A 21,380-nucleotide genomic window follows, 5' to 3' on the forward strand; every position below is an offset into this window, starting at 1 on the left:
CCTTCCTTTTTCCCCTCTTCCTCATCCTTCAGAAACCTCCTCAACTCTTGCTTGGGCTGACGTCTCACCTTCTGCCGTGGGAATCGTGCTGTGTACACGGCAGCTGGATTGCTCTTCCCGTGCCTCTTTGTGGGACAAAGAGTGGGGTGGGTCCTCACTGTCTTCCAAAGAAAGGAGGCCCCACTCGTTAGCTCAGCGTTCCGTGTCCTCTGCCCATCTTAACTTGGTTATTCCCCTCCACAGAGCCTACAGAATAGTTAAGCCCAAGCTAAGTCCTCCTTCCCTGCACCTTGTCCTGCCCTGCTGCTTCCCCTACTGTCCTGAGCTTAACAGTTTCCTCACTTCAAATTTTTTTTGTGTGTGTGTACTGGGGATGGAACCCAGTATATTCTACTTCTGAGCTACACCCCCAGCCCTATTTTTTATTCTTTATTTTAAAACAGGGTCTCACTGAGTTGCAAAGGGCCTCACTAAGTAGCTGAGGCTGGCCAAGAACTGTGATTCTCCTGTCTCAGCCTCCCGAATGCTGGGATTCCAAGCGTGCGCCACCATGCCTGGCTGTCACCTCAAATCTTGCTGACACCTTTATGAAATTGCTCAGGCTTCTCACAGCCAGAAGCAGTTTTCTTCTCCTCAACTCCCATAGCACCTTTTCTGTACCTAATAGTCCTAATGACTTTGTTTTTACTTTCCATACCCTTTATTATCTCTCTCCTATCTAAACTAAGCTCTGCAGTATCTAGGAAGTACTGTATTATACAGGGTGGGGCCCTAGTAAATATTTGTTGATGAATGAATTCTAACTATAGTTCAAATGCTTGTTGTCTCTGGTTGGCAGAGCCTCTTATTATCCTTGATAACCACTAACTAAAATGTAAAAAGGAACTCTACTTGCAAGAATTAATAGCTAATATAAGAATAAGACTCCTATCCATAAACGTGTTAGCAATTTCTAAGTGTCTGGGTAAGGCAGACAGAACGTTTTAAGCTTGAGCCTTGTCTTTGTTTTTGGTGTGTTTGTGTGTGTTCTTCCATGTTTTGTTTTTGTTGTGCTGGGGATGGAGCCCAGCCTTGCATCGCTGCTAGGCAAACTCTGCCACTAAAATGCAACCTCAGCCCTGTCTTTTGATTTTAAGTGTCTCTATTTGGGCTTTCAAGGCAGTGCAAGACACCTTCCTATTTATTTGAAATCCCTCAGGGTAGTTTATAGCTAGTGTCAAGTAGTACACTTAGCATTTGTCCTAATTTCTAAACTAATTTTGGTACTGAACCCAGGGGCTATACCCATGGCGCTGTTTTTTTTTTTTTTTTTTTTTTTTTGGTGCTACTGGGGGTGGAACCCAGAGGCTTTCTACTTCGGGGCTATACTCCCAGACCTTTTTTTTTTTTTAAATATTTTATTTGGAAACAGGGTCTCACTAAGTTGCTGAGAGCCTCACTAAGTAGCTGAGGCTGGCTTCGAACCTGCGCAATCTTCCTGTCTCAGCCTCCCAAGCACGGGGATTACAAGCGTGTGCCACCACGCCCGGCTTTTTTTTTTTTTTTTTTCTTTTGAAACAGGATCTTGCTATGTTGCTGAGACTGTCCTCAAACCTTTGATCCTCCTGTCTCAGCCTCCCAAGTACGCAATACCCAACTCTCTAAACTAAATTTTTAAAATGGAATAAATTAGTTTTATCTGTGGGCTTATTATTTTTGTGCTAGAAACAGTCTCATGTCTTTAGTGTACACTTTAATATAATGTTGTCAATCAGAACTTGCATCTCTTTTCAGAACCATTAATAACATTTTCAAAAGTTTGATTTTTGTTATAAATCTGGTTATGAGCATGTCGGCTATATGCAGATTATGGGAATTTTTAAATTTTTTATTATATTCATACATTATATTGGGGTAAAAAACTTTTGTGAACATACATGTACACATCACCCATTTAGCCCCTACCCAGTTCCCACCCCATTCCCTCCCCATCCCTTCCTCCCATGCTTGGCTTAGTGGTTGACTTCGAAATGTTAAAGTACATTGTGTTTTGGAGAATTTCCTTCTTCTCCCCTCCCATCCCCTCATTTAGGTTGTCTTGTTTTCTCCTCTGTAGGATTTCCTTTTTCATCTAGAGTTCCTCCTATGACCCATTTCTCCTTAGCTTTCACATATTAGGGAAAGCATTCAATTTCTTGTTTTTTGTGACTGACTAATCTCACTTAGCATAATGTCCTCCAGTTCCATCCATTTCCCTGAAAATGATGTAATTGAGGTTTTTTTAATGGCTGAGTAAAATTCCATTGTGTACATATCCCACAGTTTTGTAATCCATTCATCTGTGATGGACATCTTGGCTGGTTCCATAGTTTGGCTATGGTGAATTGTGCAGCTATGAACATAGATACACATGTATTGGTTTGGTAGTTTGGTTTCCTTTCTTTTGGGTATTGCTGGATCAAATGGTAGATTTGTTCTTATTCTTCTGAGCATTCTCCATACTGTTTTCCAAAGTGGTTGCACTAATTTGCAATACCACCAACAATGTTTTAGAGTTCTGTGCGAATATTTTATACACAGATTAGGAATTGCATCTTGGTTAAAAGGACATATTCCATCACCTCAAAAAATATCTGTTTATTTTGGGAGGCTGAGAAGAGAATAGGACCCCCTAAAGTTTCCCACAGCCACTTTTGTCCAATGGCCCTATCAACTAATCTTATTTAGGATACTGTGCTGAGACAAGTCTTTGGCAGTATCTATCTGAACCCCAAGGAAAGCAGGCGCAGGATTAGACCAGCAACAGACATTACCTCATTTCTCTCCAGATGATGTAAGATTAAACTTAGTTCTGCAATCTTCTCTCATCGGCTCCAGGTGTAAGTGTCCTCACAATAAAAATCCTACTGGTGCTGCCTGGGCGTCTGTCTATTGTAGGTGTTTTGTCTATTGAAACTATTACATTGAATGAGGAATACCTTATAATCAGTTACATGATGATTTTATGTTCTCCTCATTACAATACAAAGCAATAGCTGGGCGGGCGTGGTGGCGCACACTTGTAATCCCAGTACTTGAGAGGCTGAGATAGGAGGATCATAGGTTCACAGCCAGCCTCAGCTACACAACACAACATAGTGAGAATCTGTTTCAAAAAATAAAGAATAAAAACATAGAGCTGGGGGTGTAGCTCAGAGGTAGAATTCCCCTGGGTTCAATCCCCAGTTCTGCCAAAAAACAAAAAACCAAAGCAATACAGCATACTTATTTAACTCAAGTTCTTTGATTAAGCAATTAGCATCCGTATATATTAAAAAAAAAAAAAGATAGGCGAGCCAGGCGTGGTGACACATGCTTGTAATCCCAGTACTTGGGAGGCCGAGGAGGATCATAGGATTGCGGCCAGCTTCAGCAACTTAGTGAGACCCTGTTTCAAAATAAGGAATAAAAAACTAAGGCTGGGTGTAGCCCGGAGATGGAATGTCCCTGGGTTCCACCTCCAGTACCACCAAAAAAAAAAAAAAGCAGATGCATAATTCTTCCATTGTGCAAATCAAAGGAACGGTCTGGTAGGAGCAGTGAGAGAAATAAACCCCAGGGAACCCAGAAGCCAGAGCCTCCTTGCCCGTCCAGTAGTGACGCGGGAGGAAAGGCAGAGCTGGGTAGTGGCCAGCCCTTTTGCTCCACGCACTCTTGTCTTGCTTGGGGCTCCTGGTGGTGGTGGGGAGGGGCAGGTGGATTTATGCAGCCTCTGATACCCCTGTCTTTCCTTCCCTCTCCCCTCCCCCTCACAGGAGTTGGAGGCAGCCCTTCACAGAGATGATGTGGAGTTTATCAGTGACCTGATTGCCTGCCTGCTTCAGGGCTGCTATCAGCGAAGGGATATCACGTGAGTAATCCTGTTCTTAGTATTTCTTACACAGGAAACTAACCAGCTATAGTAGTGTTCCTTTCTCTTACAACAAACCAGTATAGAATAGTGTAGACCAAATATGTATAGTTATACATGCAAATGGATTTTTAGGCCCTGAATTTTCTGGTTCTTTTCTACTGTTTCCTTTTTCTATTTCTCTTTCTTCTTGTGATACTGAAGATTAAATCTGGAACACTCTACCACTTAGCAACATCCCAGCCCTTTTTTATTTTTATTTTTAATTTTTTTTTGGGGGGGGTTACTGGAGATGAAACCCAGGGGACTTCTACCTCTGGGCTATTCTCCCAGACATATTTTATATTTTACTTGGAAACAGGGTGTCACTAAATAGCTGAGGCTGGCTTCAAACCTGTGTTTGAATCCTCCTGTCTCAGCCTCCCCAGTAGTGTGCCACTACTCCCAGCTTCCAGCCCTTTTTTTAAATCATTAAAAAAGAATTTTTATTATGAGACAGGTTCTTACCAAGTTGGTGATGTTGGCCTGATACTTGCCATCCACTTGCCTTACCCTCCCTGGTCTCTGGGATCACCACTGTGTTCCACCTGCTGGCTTGTTGTTGTTGTTATTGTTTGTTTGTTTTTGTTTTCCTTTTCATTTTTCAGTACTGGGGATGGAGCCCAGGGGCATTCTACCTCCAAGTGAATTTTCACAAACTGAACACATCTATGTAAAGGACCTTCCAGATTAAGAGATTATTACTGTGGATTTTACTTTTCCCTTTGAAGAGAATTGCCTAAAAGTAATAATTATCTTGTTCCACCAGTGATGATCCACTCACAATTAGAATGAGTATAGGCCATATTCCATATTCTCTAATGTTTACTTTCATTTCATTCTGAAGAAAAAAAGCCTAGCATGATGGTGCACACCTGTAATCCCAGTAATTGGGAGGCTGAGACAGGAGGCTTGAGGACAGGCTGAACAATTTAGTGAGATGCTCAGTAACCTTGTGAGATCCTGTTTCAAAACAAAAAATAAAAATGACTGGGAGTATAGACCAGAGGTAGAAAGCCCCTGGGTTCAATTCCTAGAACCATAAAAAGAAAGAGAGGGAGGAAAGGAAGGAGAGAGAGAAAGAGAGAAATTTACAGCCAGGTGTGGTAGCACATGTTTCTAATCCCAGCATTTGGGAGGCAGACACAGGAGGATTGCAGTTCCAGGACAGCCTCAGCTACTTAGTAAGGCTCTCAGCAACTTAGTGAGACTCTGTTTCCAAATAATGTATAAAGTAGGTCTGGGAGTATAGCCTAGAGGTAAAAAAGCTGAGTTCCAATCCCAGTACCACACAATTAATAATAATAATAATGATAATGATGATGATGATGATAATAATAATAATAATAATAATAATATAATAATAATAGGGCTGGGAGGCGGGCGTGGTGGCACACGCTTTTAATCCCAGCATCTGGGAAGCTGAGACTGAGACTGGAGGATCGTGGTTCACAGCCAGCCTCAGCTACTTACTGAGGTCCTCTGCAACTTAGTGAGACCCTGTTTCAAAATAAAGAATAAAAAATAGGGCAGAGAGCGTACTTTGGAGGTCAGATTTCCCTGACTTCTGTCCCCAGACCTGCCAAAAAAAAAAAGAGAGAGAGAGAGAGAAAGAAAGAAAGTAAGAGAAAAAGGAGAGAGAGAGAGAAACTTGGATGAAGCTTGCTTTTTCTGGCTCTGTGACACATCTAATATGTATAGCTAAGAAAGCTTTGTATAACTTGCCTCATCTATAAAGAGGTTAGTAATGGCCGGGCGTGGTGGCGCACGCTTGTAATTCCCGCGCTTGGGAGGCGGAGACAGGAGGATCGCGCAGGTTCGAAGCCAGCCGCGCACACTGGCTTAGGAGACCCTGTTTCCAAATAAAAATGTAAAAAAATAGGTCTGGGAGTGTAGCCCGGAGGTGGAAGGGCTTCCAGGAACCCCAGTACCACAAAAAAAAAAAAAAAAGAGGTTAGTAATGATCCCCAGAAAAGTTATTTTGAGGATTAAACTAGTTTCGAAATACCTTGGAACAAGTCTAGAAACTGTCGTCAGTCTCTACAGTGACTGTTGGTCTGTCTGTATCTCTCTTTCTTGTGGTTTACTGCTGTGTATTTTTGTTTGTTTATTTAATTAGCGTGTGTGTGTGTGTGTGTGTGTGTGTGATGAGCCTCACACATGGCAGGTAAGCATTGTTCATAGGTTTCATAGTGGGGATCAGCAAGTCTTTTCTGAAAAAGGCCAGATATTAACTACTGTAGGTCTGTGAGTCCTGTGATGTGTTAGCTCTGCTCAGCTCCGTCACAGTGTGAAACAGCCAGAGGCAAGACCTGAATGACTGATAGTGACCGAAATTTATTAGAACTTTATAGACACTCAGTTTCGAGTATTGTATCCTTTTCATATATGAGGAATTACTGTTTTAACCGCTCCCGACCATTAAACCACCCAAAACACAAAGCCGTTACCTCATAGGCTATTTAGAAGCAAAGAGTAGCCAGGCATCAGGCTCAAGTTTGATCCTCCTGCCATAGTTTGCGGGCCCCTATTTTTTCAGAAATTAAATTTGAGTAATTACTACTCCAGTTTCACTAACTCTAACCTTTAAACTGAAATTTGGAAATCACATTTTTTTCTTAACTTCAATCTCCAAACGGAGGTTTTTGCACTTAGAGGCCAGCACGACACTGTCTGGTTATGGAAGCAATCCTGGCCTAGTGTGAAGCCCCAGCTGAGACAGGTTCTTCTCTGAAGGGTTTCCAGGAGTTCTTGTTTAATCCTTATACTAACCCCTGGTGGACAGTCTTCACTCATGTGCCTGTCATTGATGGTGCATTTTTGGCACAGGAAGGTTAAACATGCTACAGAGAAGAAATGTTAAGCAAAGAAGTTTTCCATGAAAACGAGTTCTTTTTTTATGACTGGTTCTTCTTCGGCTTTCTAACAAAACCCATGAGTCCATCTGAAAATAATATTTTGAAATCACATAGTACTAGGATTTCAACAGAACCCAGTTATACGAAAAAATAGGGAAGTATTAAAGAATCAGATTAGCCCAGTGATCCCAGTACTGAGAGACAGGAGGCCCACAGGTTCACAGCCAGCCTCAGCTACTTAGGCCCTGTTTCAAAATAAAGAATAAAAATATGGCTGGGTGTGTAGCTCAGAGGTAGAATGCTCCTGGGTTCCATTTCCAGTACCACCAAAAAAACAAAAAACTTTTTATATAGTGACGTTACTTAATTCATTAAATTGCATATTCTAGCAATGGGTCCAATTTCTCAAGATTACTGCCGTCAAGCATTGATGAGCATACGTGCTATTTCTCTTTATATGTGTATGCAGGGGTATTGGCAATTGAATCCAGGTATGTTCTACTCCTGAGCTATACCCTCAACCCTTTCAGTTTTGAAATAGGGTCACACTATTTACCATTCATTTGCCTCCAACCTGTGATCCTCTGCTTAGCCTTCCAAATACAGGGATTATAGGCATATGCCACCATGCCCGGCTCCTAAGTGCTATCTGAGATATGTAGCAGCCATAGTGGTCCACACCTGAGGCTAAGACAGGAGTATCTCAGGTTCATGGTCAGCCTCAGCAACCTAGTGAAACCCTCAACAACCTAGCAAGACCCTGTTTCAAAAGTAAGGAGGGTGAGTAGGTAGAGTGCCCCTGGGTTCAATCCTTAGTACAAAGAAAGAAAGAAAGAAAGAAAGAAAGAAAGAAAGAAAGAAAGAAAGAAAGAAAGAAGAGAAAGAGAGAGAGAGAGAGAAAGAAAGAAAGAAAGAAAGAGGAAGGAAGGAAGGAAGGAAGGAAAAGAAAAGGGGGAAAAGAGAGCAATGCCTACAGGATTTGTAATATGTGAAAATATTCACTATATTCTGGTGAAAAATACAGAGGTATGTGTGGTTTGATTTCTATATTCATAGTTCAAAGAAAGAAATATAAACATTAGGTATAACTCTGTGTGTTGGAGGGTACTGGGGATGGAACCCGGGGGCGTTCTACCTCTGAACTATACTCCCACCCCTATTTTACTTTTTTTTTTTTTTTTTTTTTGTGGTGGTACTGGGGTTCCTGGAAGCCCTTCTACCTCTGGGCTATACTCCCAGACCTATTTTCACATTTTTTATTTGGAAACAGGGTCTCCTAAGCCAGCACACGCGGCTGGCTTCGAACCTGCGTGATCCTCCTGTCTGCCTCCCAAGCGCTGGGATCATAAGCATACACCACCACGCCCAGCCTCAAGCTTTTTTTTTTTTTTGCCTCAATTAATCTGCAAGTTAGAATTCACATCACGGACATGAAAGGAACCTTCACTATCATCTAGGTGGTGAATTTGTTTTTCTACTCAAAGAAACTAAGGCAAAGCCAAGCTGGCGCAGTATTCATGTCCTCTGATTTCCATTCCTGCTCTGTTCCATTGTGCTCAGTTCACTCTCACGTATATCTAAATATCTTTCTGTGTGTGTGGTTGTGGGATACTGGGGATTAAACCCACGGGCATTCTACTTCTGAACAACACTCCCAGCCCTATTTTATGCTTTATTTTGAAACAGAGTCTCACTAAATTGTGGAGGGCTTCACTAAGTTCCTGAAGTTGTCTTCAAAACTGCAGTCCTCCTGTCTCAGCCTCCCAAGTGCTGGGATTACAAGTGTGCACCACCACGCTCGGCTTAAACATCTCAATAGCAGAGGAGTTAACTGAGAAATATTTGGCTTGATTGAATTTTATTTATTTTGTTTAGGACTCTCTTGTGCCTGAGAGACATTTAGAATACAGTCTCTCTCTTCACAAGTTTTTCAGGAATTTGTTCATTTCATTGCTGATTTAAAAGTTGTATTTTAGGGCTGGGCTGTGTCTCAGTGGTGGATTATTGACCCAGCATGTACAGAGTCCTGGATTCGAACCACAGTATTTTTTAGTGAGTGTGGCAGGTTCACTCTGAGCCAGTCTTCGTCCTGTGGGCCCTGATGGCCTCTCCTCTTGAACATGGCAGAAGCTCCCCTAATCCGTGGAATATGACAGGATGTCACTCCTGTGATTAAATCACACTGAGCACCTCTAGGCACTCCTTGTTTTGGTGGTGGACTGAGCAGCCATGATGGGAAGCCCACACAGAGCTGTGTGTTCCAGGGTAAAACAGGCCACAGAATCAGGTTGAGCAAACAGTGAGTTCCAGTAGCATTCATACCAGAAATTTATTTTTATAACTAAAAATCAAGGAAGACTAAATGAGGATGATGTAGAAAACTCAAAAGACAGTGGAGTGCTTAACAGTTTAGGAAATCTTCTATCTGCTGAGCACAGAGAAGAGGGAGGGGTGTGGTGTTGAGGGAGAAACCTGAGTGATGGCTTCTAAAAGGCGATTCTTGGGCTCTAGCGAGCATCAGAACCATTTGGAGGGCTGGTGAACATGGCGGGGCCCACCGCCACCTACCTGGGCAGGAGTAGGGCCTGAGGAGGCGCATGCTTTACAAGTCGCTGGTGCTGGTGCCGCAGCAGGGGCGCACTTGAGGCGCCACTAGTAAGTATTGCTCATTTTAAGGTTTTCAAGCTTGTTGGTGGACACTTGAGCTCTTGTTTTATTTTGATTCATTTTTAGAGATTTTTTTTTCTTCCTCAGTTTTGATTTGTCAGTAACATATACCCTTTGGGGACAGAAAACTAGAGATTTCACCCAGAGACACTGTATCACCGACCTACATTCCTAGCTCTTCTTATATTTTGTTTTGAGACAAAGCCTTGCCGAGTCGCCCAGGTTGCCTTGAACTTGCAGTCCTCCTATCTCAGCCTTCTGATTCTGGAAATACAGTAGCATATTCTTCGCAGCACTTCATACTTTTTCGCTTTATAATTTGTTGAAGTTTTACTTCTAGCTAATGATACTATGTATTAATAAAAATACTACTTAGGGATTTAAAACAAGTTAATGGTTCTTTAATAAACACCTTTTCCCCCTTTCATTGAGAAGTAGCTTAGCATAATTGAATACCAGGAACTTGTGGTTTGCTTTTAGCTCTCAAAGTGGAGATAGGATTCCATCAAAACATTGTCTTGAGCAATGGTATAATTGAAGCAGTATAAAAAAATCCTCCATTAAGTGTTCATTATGACAATATTTGACACTGAAAGGTTTTTTCTCTTTATCAGTTCATCTTTAGTAGAGTGCTTTTATTATTAACCCCCCCCCCCCAGTACTGGGGATGGAACCCAGGGGCATTCAACCTCCAAGCTACACCCCCCAGCCCTTTTTTTATTCTTTATTCTGAAACAGGGTCTCACTGAGTTGCAAAGGGCCTCTCTTAAGTAGCTAAGGCTGTCTGCAAACCATGCTCCTCCTGTCTCGGCCTCTCCAGTGCGAGGATTACAAATACACGCCACCACACCCAGCTTCCCAGCACTATTTTTTATCCTTTATTTTGAAACAAAGTCTCACTAAGTTGGGGAGGGCCTCACTAAGTTGCTGAGGCTGGCCACAGATCCGTGATCCTTCTGTCTCAACCTCCCAAGTCCTGGGATTACAAGTGGCACCATTCTGCCCGGCAAGTACTTTTTTGGTGGTACTGGAGGTGGAACCCAGAGGCTTTCTGACTCTGGGCTATACTCCCAGACCTATTTTATACTTTATTTGGATACAGGGTCTCACTAAGTTGCTGAGAGCCTCACTAAGTTGCTGAGGCTGGCTTGGAACCTGTGCGATCCTCCTGTCTCAGCCTCCCAAGCGCGGGGATTACAAGCGTGCGCCACCACGCCTGGCTTCCAGCAAGTGCTTTTTATATAACTATTTACTTCAATGTGGCCTTTGCTCATTTTCTCATGGTTTTCCCTCTAAGTGGAAGCTCATCAAATTTGTAAATTTCATTTTTTAGGTCTCGTTGTTTATCTAATGTTATATAATACATTGCTTTGCCGAAAGGTCACTTTCTCATGTCTTCTCTATAGAAAAATCATTTATCTTTATTGAAATTATACTCTTGTCAAGTATGTTCCCCTGGACTTTTTATTGAGATACAATTTAGGTATAATAAAATTTATACAATTTAAGTATACAATGAACACCCTATGTAGTTGCTATCCTACCCATGGTAATAGAGCATTTCCATCTCCCCAGAAAGTTCTCTTTGAGGTTGGCCTGCCCCACACAAATATCCCCTTTCTGACTAGCGCCGACCTCATTTTTACCAGTACACATGAAGTTTGGCATGTTTTAGAGTTTTTGTATAATAAGGTCGCTCAGCTCTCTGTCGAGCTTTCCGTCAGAGGATGTGAGCGTGATGTTCCGTGGGCTGATATTTGTCTCTGATTTTTTTCCCTTTGGGAGATGGGGTTAAATGACATCCAGTGAAAAATAAATTGCATCTCGTTTGTCTCTTCACTTACCGACGGGCATTTCTCTTGATTTTATTATCTACTTATTTATTCATTCCCTTACTTTGTGGTGCTGGGAATTGAACTCAGGCATTCTGCCTCCAAGCTACATCCCCTAGCCTGTTTCAGTTTTTATTTTGAAACAGGATCTTGGCAACTTAAGTTGCCAAGGCTGGCCCATACATCTGCGATCCTCCTGCCTCAGCCTCCCAAGAACTGGGATTACAGGCGTTTGCCACGACATCCAGCTTCTTTGGGTTTTAATTGGGGGCTATTATTAATAAAAATCTTATGAACATTCACTTGCAAAAATGTTTTTGTGGGCATATAGTTTAGTTTCTCTTGGGACTTGCTGGGTCATATCTTAAAAGAGTCTTAAACTGTAAGAAACGGCCAAACTATTTTCCAAAGCAGTTAGAACATTTTCTATTCCCACTAGCAAAATAGCAACAGTCCAGTTGCTCCGAATCTTTGGCAGCTTTTACTGTTTTTAATTTTAATGATTCTGTTATATTAAAAGTGATAATTGTGGTTTTGATTTGTATTCCCTATGACAAGTAATGCTGAACATTTTGCTGTTCATTTATAAATCTTTTTGTAAATGTTTGTTCAAATTATTTGCTTATTTGTGTGGGTTTTTGTTTTGTTTGTTTGTTTTGTTTTGGTGGAACTAGGGATTGAACCCAGGGACATTCTCTCTCGATCCTCCTGTCTCCGACCCCCAAGTACTGAGATTACAAGTGTGGGCTACCATGCCTGACTGTGCTTATTTGTTTTAAATTAGGGGTTTTTGTTATTGGATTGTAAGAAATCTTTATAAATTCTGGATTCAAGTCCCTTGTCAGACATATAATGTATTGTGAATATTTTCTCCAGGTATGTTGCTTGCCTTTCCATTCGTGTGTTTTGAAGAATGAGTTTTTATTTAGTTGAAGTCCATGTAATCAGTTTTTTTCTGGTTCGTTTTGTAATCTTTTCTTTTTACTGTCTAATAAATTAGTGTCCCTGGGCGTGTTGGTGCACACTTTTGTAATCTCAGTACTTGAGAGGCTGACAGGAGGATCACAGGTTGGAAGTAGCCTTAGCAACTCAGAGACTCTCAGTAACTTAGCAAGACCCTGTTCCAAATAAGGAGTAAAGTAGGTCTGGGGATGTAGCTTGGAGGTTGAGGCCTCTGGGTTCCATCTCTAGTACCGAAAAGAAAAGAAATCAATGTCTTCCAGGCAGAGTGGCACATACTTGTAATCCCAGTACTCTGGAGGCTGAGACAGGAAGATGGCAGGTTTAAGGCTAGCCTCAGCAATTTATAAATTTTTGTATATTTGTGGTGGGGGTAGCTGGAGATGGAACCCAGGAGCCTTCTACTTGGGCTACATCCCCTGCTGCTGCTGCTGCTGCTGCTGCTGCTGCTGCTGCTGCTGCTGCTGCTGCTGCGGTCACTGTCGTTGTCCATCATCATCGTCGCTGTCGTCGTCCTCCTCCTCCTCTTTCTTTTTTAATTTGGAAAGAGTCTCACTATATTTCTGAGGCTAACTTCAAAATTGCAGTGCTCTTGGCTCAGCCTCCCAAGTACTGGGATTACAAACGTGCATCACCACACCCTGGAGTGCTGTTCTGTGTTTGTAATCTCTGCAATTTAGTGAGACCCTGTTTCAAAATAAAGAATAAAAAGTATAGCTGGAGGTGTAGCTTGGAGGTAGAATATCCTCAGGGTTCAGTCTCCAATACCATAAAAAAAAATTCTTACCCCATTTTTTTTTTTTTAGAAGTTTTATAGATGTAGCTTTTTCTAGTTGGCATCATGATGCAGTTTGGTTAGTGTTTATATATGGAATGAGGTAGAAAGTCTTGTTTTGGATTTTTCTATTACCTTACAATTAGAAATTGGGTAAGATGACCAACTTGTTCTGCATTTTTGTTTTGCCTATTCTAAGTCCTTTGTATTTCAATATAAAGTTTAAAATCAACTTGTCAGTTTCTACCTCCCCCTCAAAACAAAACCTACTAGAGAGAAGGAATAACTTACATAATATTTGCTTTTCCAATCTTTGAATGATATTACATACATCTCCATTTATCTCCTTTCATTTTAGCAGCACTTTGTGGTTTTCAGAATAAAGATTTTAGAACCTGGGCAATGTGGCAGATAACTGTAATCCCAGTTCTTGAGAAGCAGAGACAGTAGAATCACAGGTTCAAAGACAGCCTGAGGAAGTATTGAGACCCTCATCAACCTAAGGAGACCCTATTTCAAAATAAAAATAAAGCTGGGCGTAGTGGCGCACGCTTGTAATCCCAGCATTCGGGAGGCTGAGACCAGACGATCGCAGTTTGCGGACAGCCTCGGCTACTTAGTGAGGCCCTCTGCAACTCAGTGAGACCCGGTTTCAAAATAAAGAATAAAAAATAGGGCAGGGGGTGTAGCTCGGAGGACAAATGCCCCTGGGTTCCACCCCCAGATTCGCCCCCCCCCAAAAAAAAAAAAAGAACCTGCAATCTTCCTGTTTCAGCCTTCCAAATACTGGGATTACAGGTAAGCGCCACCGTGCCTAGCTCTTTTTTATTTTAAACTTAGCATGTTTTTAGGTTTTATCCATGTTGTAGCATGAATCATTACTTCATTCCTTTTTATGGTCAAATAATATCCTGTTGTGTGGATTACATTTTATTTATCCATTAGTTCAAACCAGTATAGTTTCCACTTTGGGACTTTTACGAATTAGGCTGCTTTGAATATTTATCTACATGTGTTTGTATAGATGTATGTTTTCTTTTCTCTTGAGTGTGTCCCTGCAGTGAAGTGGCCAGATCACCTGGTTAATCTTGAACTTTATGGGCAATGTGTCAAATTTTCTAAAGTAGCTGTACTATTTTACATTCTCACCAGCAGTATTTTTTTTTTTTTTTTTTTTGTTGTTTTTGTAGAGCTGAGGATTGAACCCGGGGGCGTTTTACCTCTGAAGCTACACCCCCAGGCCCTATTTTTTTAATTCTTTATTTTGAGACAGGGTCTCACTAAGTGTTGTAGAGCGCCTCACTTCAGTAGTTGAGTCTGGCTGTGAACCTGCTATCCTCCTGTCTCAGTCTCCCGTGTGCGCCACCACCCCTGGCCCTCAGTGTGTAGAGGTTCCAGTTTCTCCACTTCCCGGTTGACACTTGGCATGGTGTCTTTTTGTTATCAACATGGCTGGGAAGTAGCATCTCATCCGTTTTGATCTGCCTTTCCTAAATGGCTGATGATACTGAGCATCTTTCCATATACTTCCTTATGCTGTTTATTTTCTATGATCTTTAGTGCTTTCTTTCACACTAATGATTGTTTTTTTAATCTATCACTTTTTCCCCTTTGGCTTCATATTCATCTGCGAGCAGGAACAGGGCCAACAGCAATGGGCCTTTGCATTATCAGAAGCTATTCAGGATTCGTATTGTACCTCTTTACTACGCAAACCCGATACTTGAGACTTCCTACTTTGTATAAACAGTATACTGGGTCCCATGTAGCTTTTATTACATTTTATCACTTTGCATATTGGGTTTTCTTTCTTGGCTACTCAGCATAAACATTCGTAAATACATGTAAAAGCTACATTTTATACACATTTCTCTGCTGAAAGATACTTTCTTTTTTAGATTTAAAGACATTTATTAGAAAGATAGAAATATAGAAAATAGAAATACAGCCCCATGCCAAAATGGCATGGGGGGGGGAGGTGACTCGAAATGAGCACACCCCCCCCCCTTTTTTTTTGGTGGTACTGGGAATGGAACCCGGGGGCTTTCTACCTCCGGGCTATACTCCCAGACCTATTTTATATTTTATTTGGAAACAGGGTTTCTTAAACCAGCCGAGGCTGGCTTCGAACCTGTGTGATCCTCCTGTCTCAGCCTCCCAAGCGCTGGGATTACAAGCATGCACCACCATGCCCAGCTCAAAAGATATTTTCTATTGATTTAGATATAAACTTAGATATAATTATTAACTTAGATATATTTTTAACTTAAATATAACGTAAAGTAGTCATGATTTTGAACATATCTTGGTATCTTGTTGATTTTAGGCATGCTGGCAGTGGTAGCTATTTCAGAGCCTGGGTGAAGAGTTGTTGTTATAATTATTTTGGCCCAGTACTTTTTATGGTCTACAAAAATAAATATCAGTTTTTGTTTGTTTTTGGTGCTGGGGATCAAAACTAGGGCCCTGAGCCTACTAAGCATGGGTCTACTTTTCTTTTAGTGTCCATTCTTAACTAAGTATGATGCCATGCCTGAGTTGTTCCCTCTTAAGGAAACAGTGCTGGGCCCTTTCATGGCCCATGCCTAAAAAAAAACCTCAAAAGCCTTCTCTTGATTCATAATCTTCCAAAACAGGTTGCAAATAATAAATTCTGTTGCCCTGCCTAGTCACAAATTCTGCCAGTCACCAGCTGAGACTCATGTTAAAGCATAGCGCGCAGGTCATGCCGCCCTTGGGCTTGCCAACAGAAGCGTGTTCTGCCCGGAGCAGGCCGAGGCGCTCACTGCCAGGGTTCTGAACGGTGGCTGAGACGAGAGTGGGGAGGTTGTTGACTCATCTCTATTTTTATTTACTATCTCTCAATCTCTGTTTTCTCTTATAAGGAAAAGAGGTAATTACAAGATGGTCTCATCTCTTTCCTCACCTGATACTGTGACAGCCAGTGGTCCTTTCTGCTATTTTTTTGAATGGGAAATGAATGAGAAAATGGGTCACTTAACAGTGTCTGGAGATTTTATCAGACAATAGGGAAATTAGACCTTGCAGTGTTCAACACTTCTTGGGTTTGATCTTGTTACCATATTCAAGTGAAATGTTTCAGTATAATTCAGGATAATTTCATAAGGATGGAAGATATTAAGAGAATTTCTTTGAGCTGAACGGATGAGTAACTCAAGGAATGTTCCCGATAATTTGAGCTTATAGAACTGAATTTCTATTCAGTTTAATTTAATTCTAATTTATTCAGTTCTAATTTAATTTCTATTCTGAGAAATTAAAAAGTAAAATGAGCTGGGCATGGTGGCACGCTCTTGTAATCCCAGCATTTGGGAGATTGAGACAGGAGGATCTTGGTTCAAGGACAGCCTCAGCTACTTAATGAGGGCCTCTGCAACTCAGTGAGACCCTGTTTCAAAGTAAGGGATAAAAAGGAAAAATAGGGCTGGGGGTGTAGCTCAGAGGTAGAATGTCCCTGGGTTCAGTCCCCAGCACAGCATACACGTACGCATGCGCACACACGCACACACTCACACACACACACAACTAACTCATTTTTTAGCAGCACAGTACAACCACTCTCTTCTTTAAATCGCAAAATCTGAAAGTATATGCAAAATTAGCCGTGTTCAGTTTTTTGGGAGAACATATAGTCTTGTTTTTAAAAAATATGCTTTTGAGCCAGGCGTGGCGGCGCACACACGCAATCCCAGTGTTTGGGAGGCTGAAGCAGGAGGATCGCACAGGTGCAAAGCCAGCCTCGGCTACTTAGTGAGGCTCTCAGCAACTAATAAAGTATAAAAGTCTGGGAGTATAGCCCGGAGGTAGAAAAGCCCCTGGTTTCCACCCCAGCACCACAAAAATAATAAATTAATTAATAAATAGTCTTTTATTGGTGCATTATAGTTTCACATGTTGAAAATTACATACATGCACATGGTGCCCCCCATCCCCAGATGGCCTTCATCATATTTGTGTGTGTGGTACTGGGAATTAACCTGGGGGTATTACACCTCTGAGCTATATCCCTAGTGCTTTTTATTTTTTGTTTTGAAACAAGGTCTTGGTAGGTTGATGAGGGTTTCACTACTGGTTTAGGCTGACCTTGAACCTGTGATCCCCCTGTCTCTGCCTCCCAAGTACTGGGATTATAAGCGTGCATCACCATGTCCGGCTTTCTTTGGAATTTGACAAAGCACTTGGATAGACTAGTGCATAAAGTCTCAGTGAAGTACCCTCGGGTCCTGTCACTGCTTTGCATAGCTTTATCAACTGTCAAATTGTCGCTTCTCTTGCCCCCTTTCCATCCATCTATATTATATTAATGTGTTTTGGGTCTGGGGCCATTTGGTTAGGCCTCAGACATTCCACAGCTACCTGGAAGACATCATCAACTACCGTTGGGAGCTCGAAGAAGGGAAACCCAACCCCCTAAGAGAAGCCAGTTTCCAGGACCTGCCCCTTCGCACCCGTGTGGAGATCCTGCACCGTCTCTGTGACTATCGACTTGACGCAGACGATGTCTTCGATCTTCTCAAGGTGCTTCTTTGGTAACCAAGAAACCTACAGTCAGGAATGTGGTTGAGACGCAAAACCCAAAGCTATCAAAAGGATTCAGAGTTTGGCTTGTGCAGCTAGACTTCAGGCTCTTAATCGACAATGACATTGCGTCTGCAGTCATGACCATGCAGCCAGGGGATTGCAGTGCATCTCTATGGCACTGTGTTATTTTGGTTCAGTTTCTGGTTTGGTTTTGTGTCTCTTTCCATGCACTGCGTTCTAATTGAAAGAGGACCAATCACAGGTACCTAAAGCTTTCAACTAAATTATCCATTGAGTTTTATTTCCCAAAACTCTAAACTTGACCATAATTGAAATACTTACTGAAAATTTCAGGACTTAAAACCATATATTCTAGTGAAATTCATCCTCTACACATATTCTAGAATACCTTGTTGGAGAAGGAAGATGTAGAAATCTCTTCCTTCTCCTTATTCTGTTTTTAGGATCTATTTTAGATGTATATTGCTGAAGAAGGGTAGAGTTATTGCTTTTATTCACAGGAAGATCAGTTTATAATCCTGTTTAGTCATAAATGGTTAAATGTGTTGACAGCGTCTCAGTCTAGCTCTGTACAGGACACGTGGTAAGAATCATTGTGAAACAACATATGACCACTCACTTGTAGTGTCTGCTGAGGCCCTCAGCGGGGCGGGAAGGCCAGCACTGGTCGGATCCTGGGCTCAGTAGGAAAGGGGTTGCTATGGATCGTGACGGAGCCACAGCAGAGATCACACACGACAAAGACATGGCAACATATGACCACTCACTTGTAACTGTCTTTCCTTTCATGTGTGCACACATGAAATAGCCTCTAAGCCAAATACATAAAACAGTCATCTGAATTCCTTTTGGTTTCTCTTTTTTTGGTGAAATGGGAGCACTGGTTCTGGTAGAGAACATTTGAAATATTTCCATATCCTGTCCTTCAAAAAGGTATCCTCTTCCATTCTGATTTTTTTCCCAACTTCCCTGATAAAAAATTACACATGAAAGCCGGGCGTGGTGGCGCACGCTTGTAATACCTGAACTTGAGAGGCTGAAACAGGAGGATTGCACAGGTTCTAAGCCAGCCTCAGCTACTTAGTGAGGCTCTCAGCAACTCAGTGAGACCCTGTTTCAAATAAAGTATAAAATAGGTCTGGGAGTATAGCCTGGAGGTAGAAAAGCCCCTTGGTTCCATCCCCAGTGCCACCAAAAAAAAAAAAAAATTATGCACGAGGCCGGGCATGGTGGCGCACGCTTGTAATCCCAGCATTTGGGAGGTGTAGACTGGAGGATCACTGTTCATGGACAGCCTGAGCCGCTTCGTGAGGCCTTTCACAACTCAGTGAGACCCTGTTTTAAAAAAATTAAAAAGAAAAAAATAGGGCTGAGGGTATAGCTCGGAGGTAGAATGCCCCTAGGTTCCAGCACCAAAAAAAAAAAAAAAAATACACATGATATTTGGGTTCTTACAAGTTTTCTCCTGCTTGTTTTTTGGTTTTGTTTTCCTCCCAGTTTTCCCTTAACCCCTTTTCTTTGTTAAACCTAGGGTCTGGATGCAGACAGTCTCCGTGTGGAACCTCTGGGTGAAGACAATTCTGGGGCCCTCTATTGGTATTTTTATGGAACAAGAATGTACAAGGAGGACCCGGTACAAGGAAGATCCAATGGAGAACTGTCCGTGAACAGGTACAGCCTTGAATGTCAGGGTGTGATGACTACTGTGTAATAATTTCATTAAAATTAAATGCATCACCTGGGCATGGTGGCGCATGCTTGTAATCCCCGCGCTTGGGAGGTGGAGACAGGAGGATTGCGCAGGTTCGATTAAGAGACCCTGTTTCTAAAATAAAAAGTATAAAAAATAGGTCTGGGAGTTTAGCCCGAAGATAGAAGGGTTTCCAGGAACCCCAGTACCACCACAAAAAAAAAAAAAAAAAAAAATTAAATGCATCAGTTGTGGCACATGCTTATAATCTCAGTTCTTGGGGAGCTGAGACAGGAAGATCATTGATTCAGGGACAGTCTCAGGAAGTAGAGAGACTCATTAGCCTAGCAAGACTAGCCTGTTTCCAAAGAAAAAATTAAAAAAAAAATAGGACTGGGATTGTAGCTTGAAGGTAGAATGCCCCTGGGTTTATCATCTCCACTGCCATAAAAAAGAAAAAATTAAATATATCACAATTCTATGGCACAACCGTTCCCACCACCAATGAAGAAATTAGCTGTATCAACATTGCATGCAAGGAGATGATCAGGGGCGAGTGCGCGCGCGTGTGTGTATATGTGTTACTAGGGGTGGAACCCAGGAGCTTTCCTACCTTCGGTCTATACTCCCAGATCTATTTTATACTTTATTTGGAAACAGGGTCTCACTAAGTTGCTGAGAGCCTCACTAAGTAGCTGAGGCTGCCTTTGAACCTGTGCGATCCTCTCCCAAGCCGGGCGGGGGGGGGGGGATTACAGATTACAAGCGTGCACCACTACGCCCGGCTTAGAGCTTGCATTTTAATAGTGCAATAATGCCAGTGAGTTTTACTTTTTTATTTTACTTTATTTTCTGCGGTACCGGAGATGGAACCTTTTGAAACAGGGTCTCACTGAGTTGCCTCGCTAAGTAGCTGAGGCTGTCCATGAACCGCCATCCTCCAGTCTCTGCCTCACGAATGCTATGATTACAAGCATGCGCCACCACACCCGGCTTACTTTTTTATTTATTTTTATTTTTTTAATTTATTTTTGTGGCAGGAGTACTGGGGGTGGAACCCAGGGCTTTCCTACCTCTGGACTCTACTCCCAGACCTATTTTATACTTTATTTGGAAACAGGGTCTCACTAAGCTGCTGAGAGCCTCACTAAGTAGCTGAGGCTGGCTTCGAACCTGTGCGATCCTCCTGTCTCAGCCTCCAAAGCAAGGGGATTACAAGCGTGTGCCACCACGCCCTGCTCTTACTTTTTTATTTTGAAACAAGATCTTGCTCTGTTTCTGAGAGCCACAAACCTACAAGCCTCCTATCTCAGTATCCCAAGTACTGAGATAAGAGGTAATGGATGCTACAATCTGCTTCATTGGTTCCACACTCTAATAATGGAAGATTGGAAGTCAGTCGTCTCTTTTCTTGTTTTCTACATTTAATGTTACCTTTTTAGCTGCCTCCTGGCCAGAAAAAGTACAATTGCATTTATGTAATGTATCAGTCCTGTGCCATACTTTTTTTTTTTTTTTTTTTTTTTTTTTAACTACTAGGGATTGAACCAAGGGAACCCTTAGCTCTTAGTTTCACTCCCAGCTCTTTTTTTTAAATTTTGAAACAGGGTCTAAGTTGGTGAGGTTCTAGCTAATTATTTGCTGAGGCTGGTCTCAAACCTTCAATCCTTCTGTCCCAACCTCTTAAATACTAGGATTACAGGTGTGCACCACCGTGCTCAACTGGAACATTTATATTTAATAGTACTCTTTCTTAGGGGAAATGAAGGACAAAAAAATGTCCCTGCTGTTCCTGGAAAAACAGGAAAAAGAAGGGGAAGGCCCCCAAAACGGAAGAAATTACAGGAAGAAATTACAGCAAGGTAAGAAAGTCTTGTTTTTCTTTGATCGTGCTGGAAGGGACCTTAATTTCATTTGTTTTTTCCTTCCTGGCGGAATTGTCTGGTGTACACTAAGGAGCCTGGAAGCCCCGTCTGCACTGTGCGCTGTACCTTCCTTCCATAAACCTGCTCTTTTGTTGGGCGATGCTTATCTGTTTAATGAGGATTAAGTTGAACAAGATACTGCAAGGCAGTGTAAGGAGCTGAAAACCATGTTAACCCATAGTAAAGGCTTGATAAATTCATTA

At 41.9% G+C, this 21,380-nt stretch overlaps 1 protein-coding gene across 1 annotated transcript in view; it reads left to right on the top strand.

Moving 5' to 3' along the window:
- CECR2 (CECR2 histone acetyl-lysine reader) overlaps window positions 1-21,380 on the top strand; it is a gene marked incomplete at its 5' end in the record, with an annotated part of 133,879 nt that overhangs the window by 81,574 nt on the left and 30,925 nt on the right. The window contains 4 exons of the mRNA XM_080706312.1: window positions 3,774-3,868; window positions 17,355-17,538; window positions 19,094-19,233; window positions 21,010-21,114. Coding sequence (XP_080562438.1) covers window positions 3,774-3,868; window positions 17,355-17,538; window positions 19,094-19,233; window positions 21,010-21,114 — 524 coding nt within the window. The remainder of the gene's footprint in view (window positions 1-3,773; window positions 3,869-17,354; window positions 17,539-19,093; window positions 19,234-21,009; window positions 21,115-21,380) is intronic.

This window comes from Muscardinus avellanarius (genome assembly GCF_963383645.1).
Source record: "Muscardinus avellanarius genome assembly, chromosome: 11".
NCBI lineage: Eukaryota > Metazoa > Chordata > Mammalia > Rodentia > Gliridae > Muscardinus > Muscardinus avellanarius.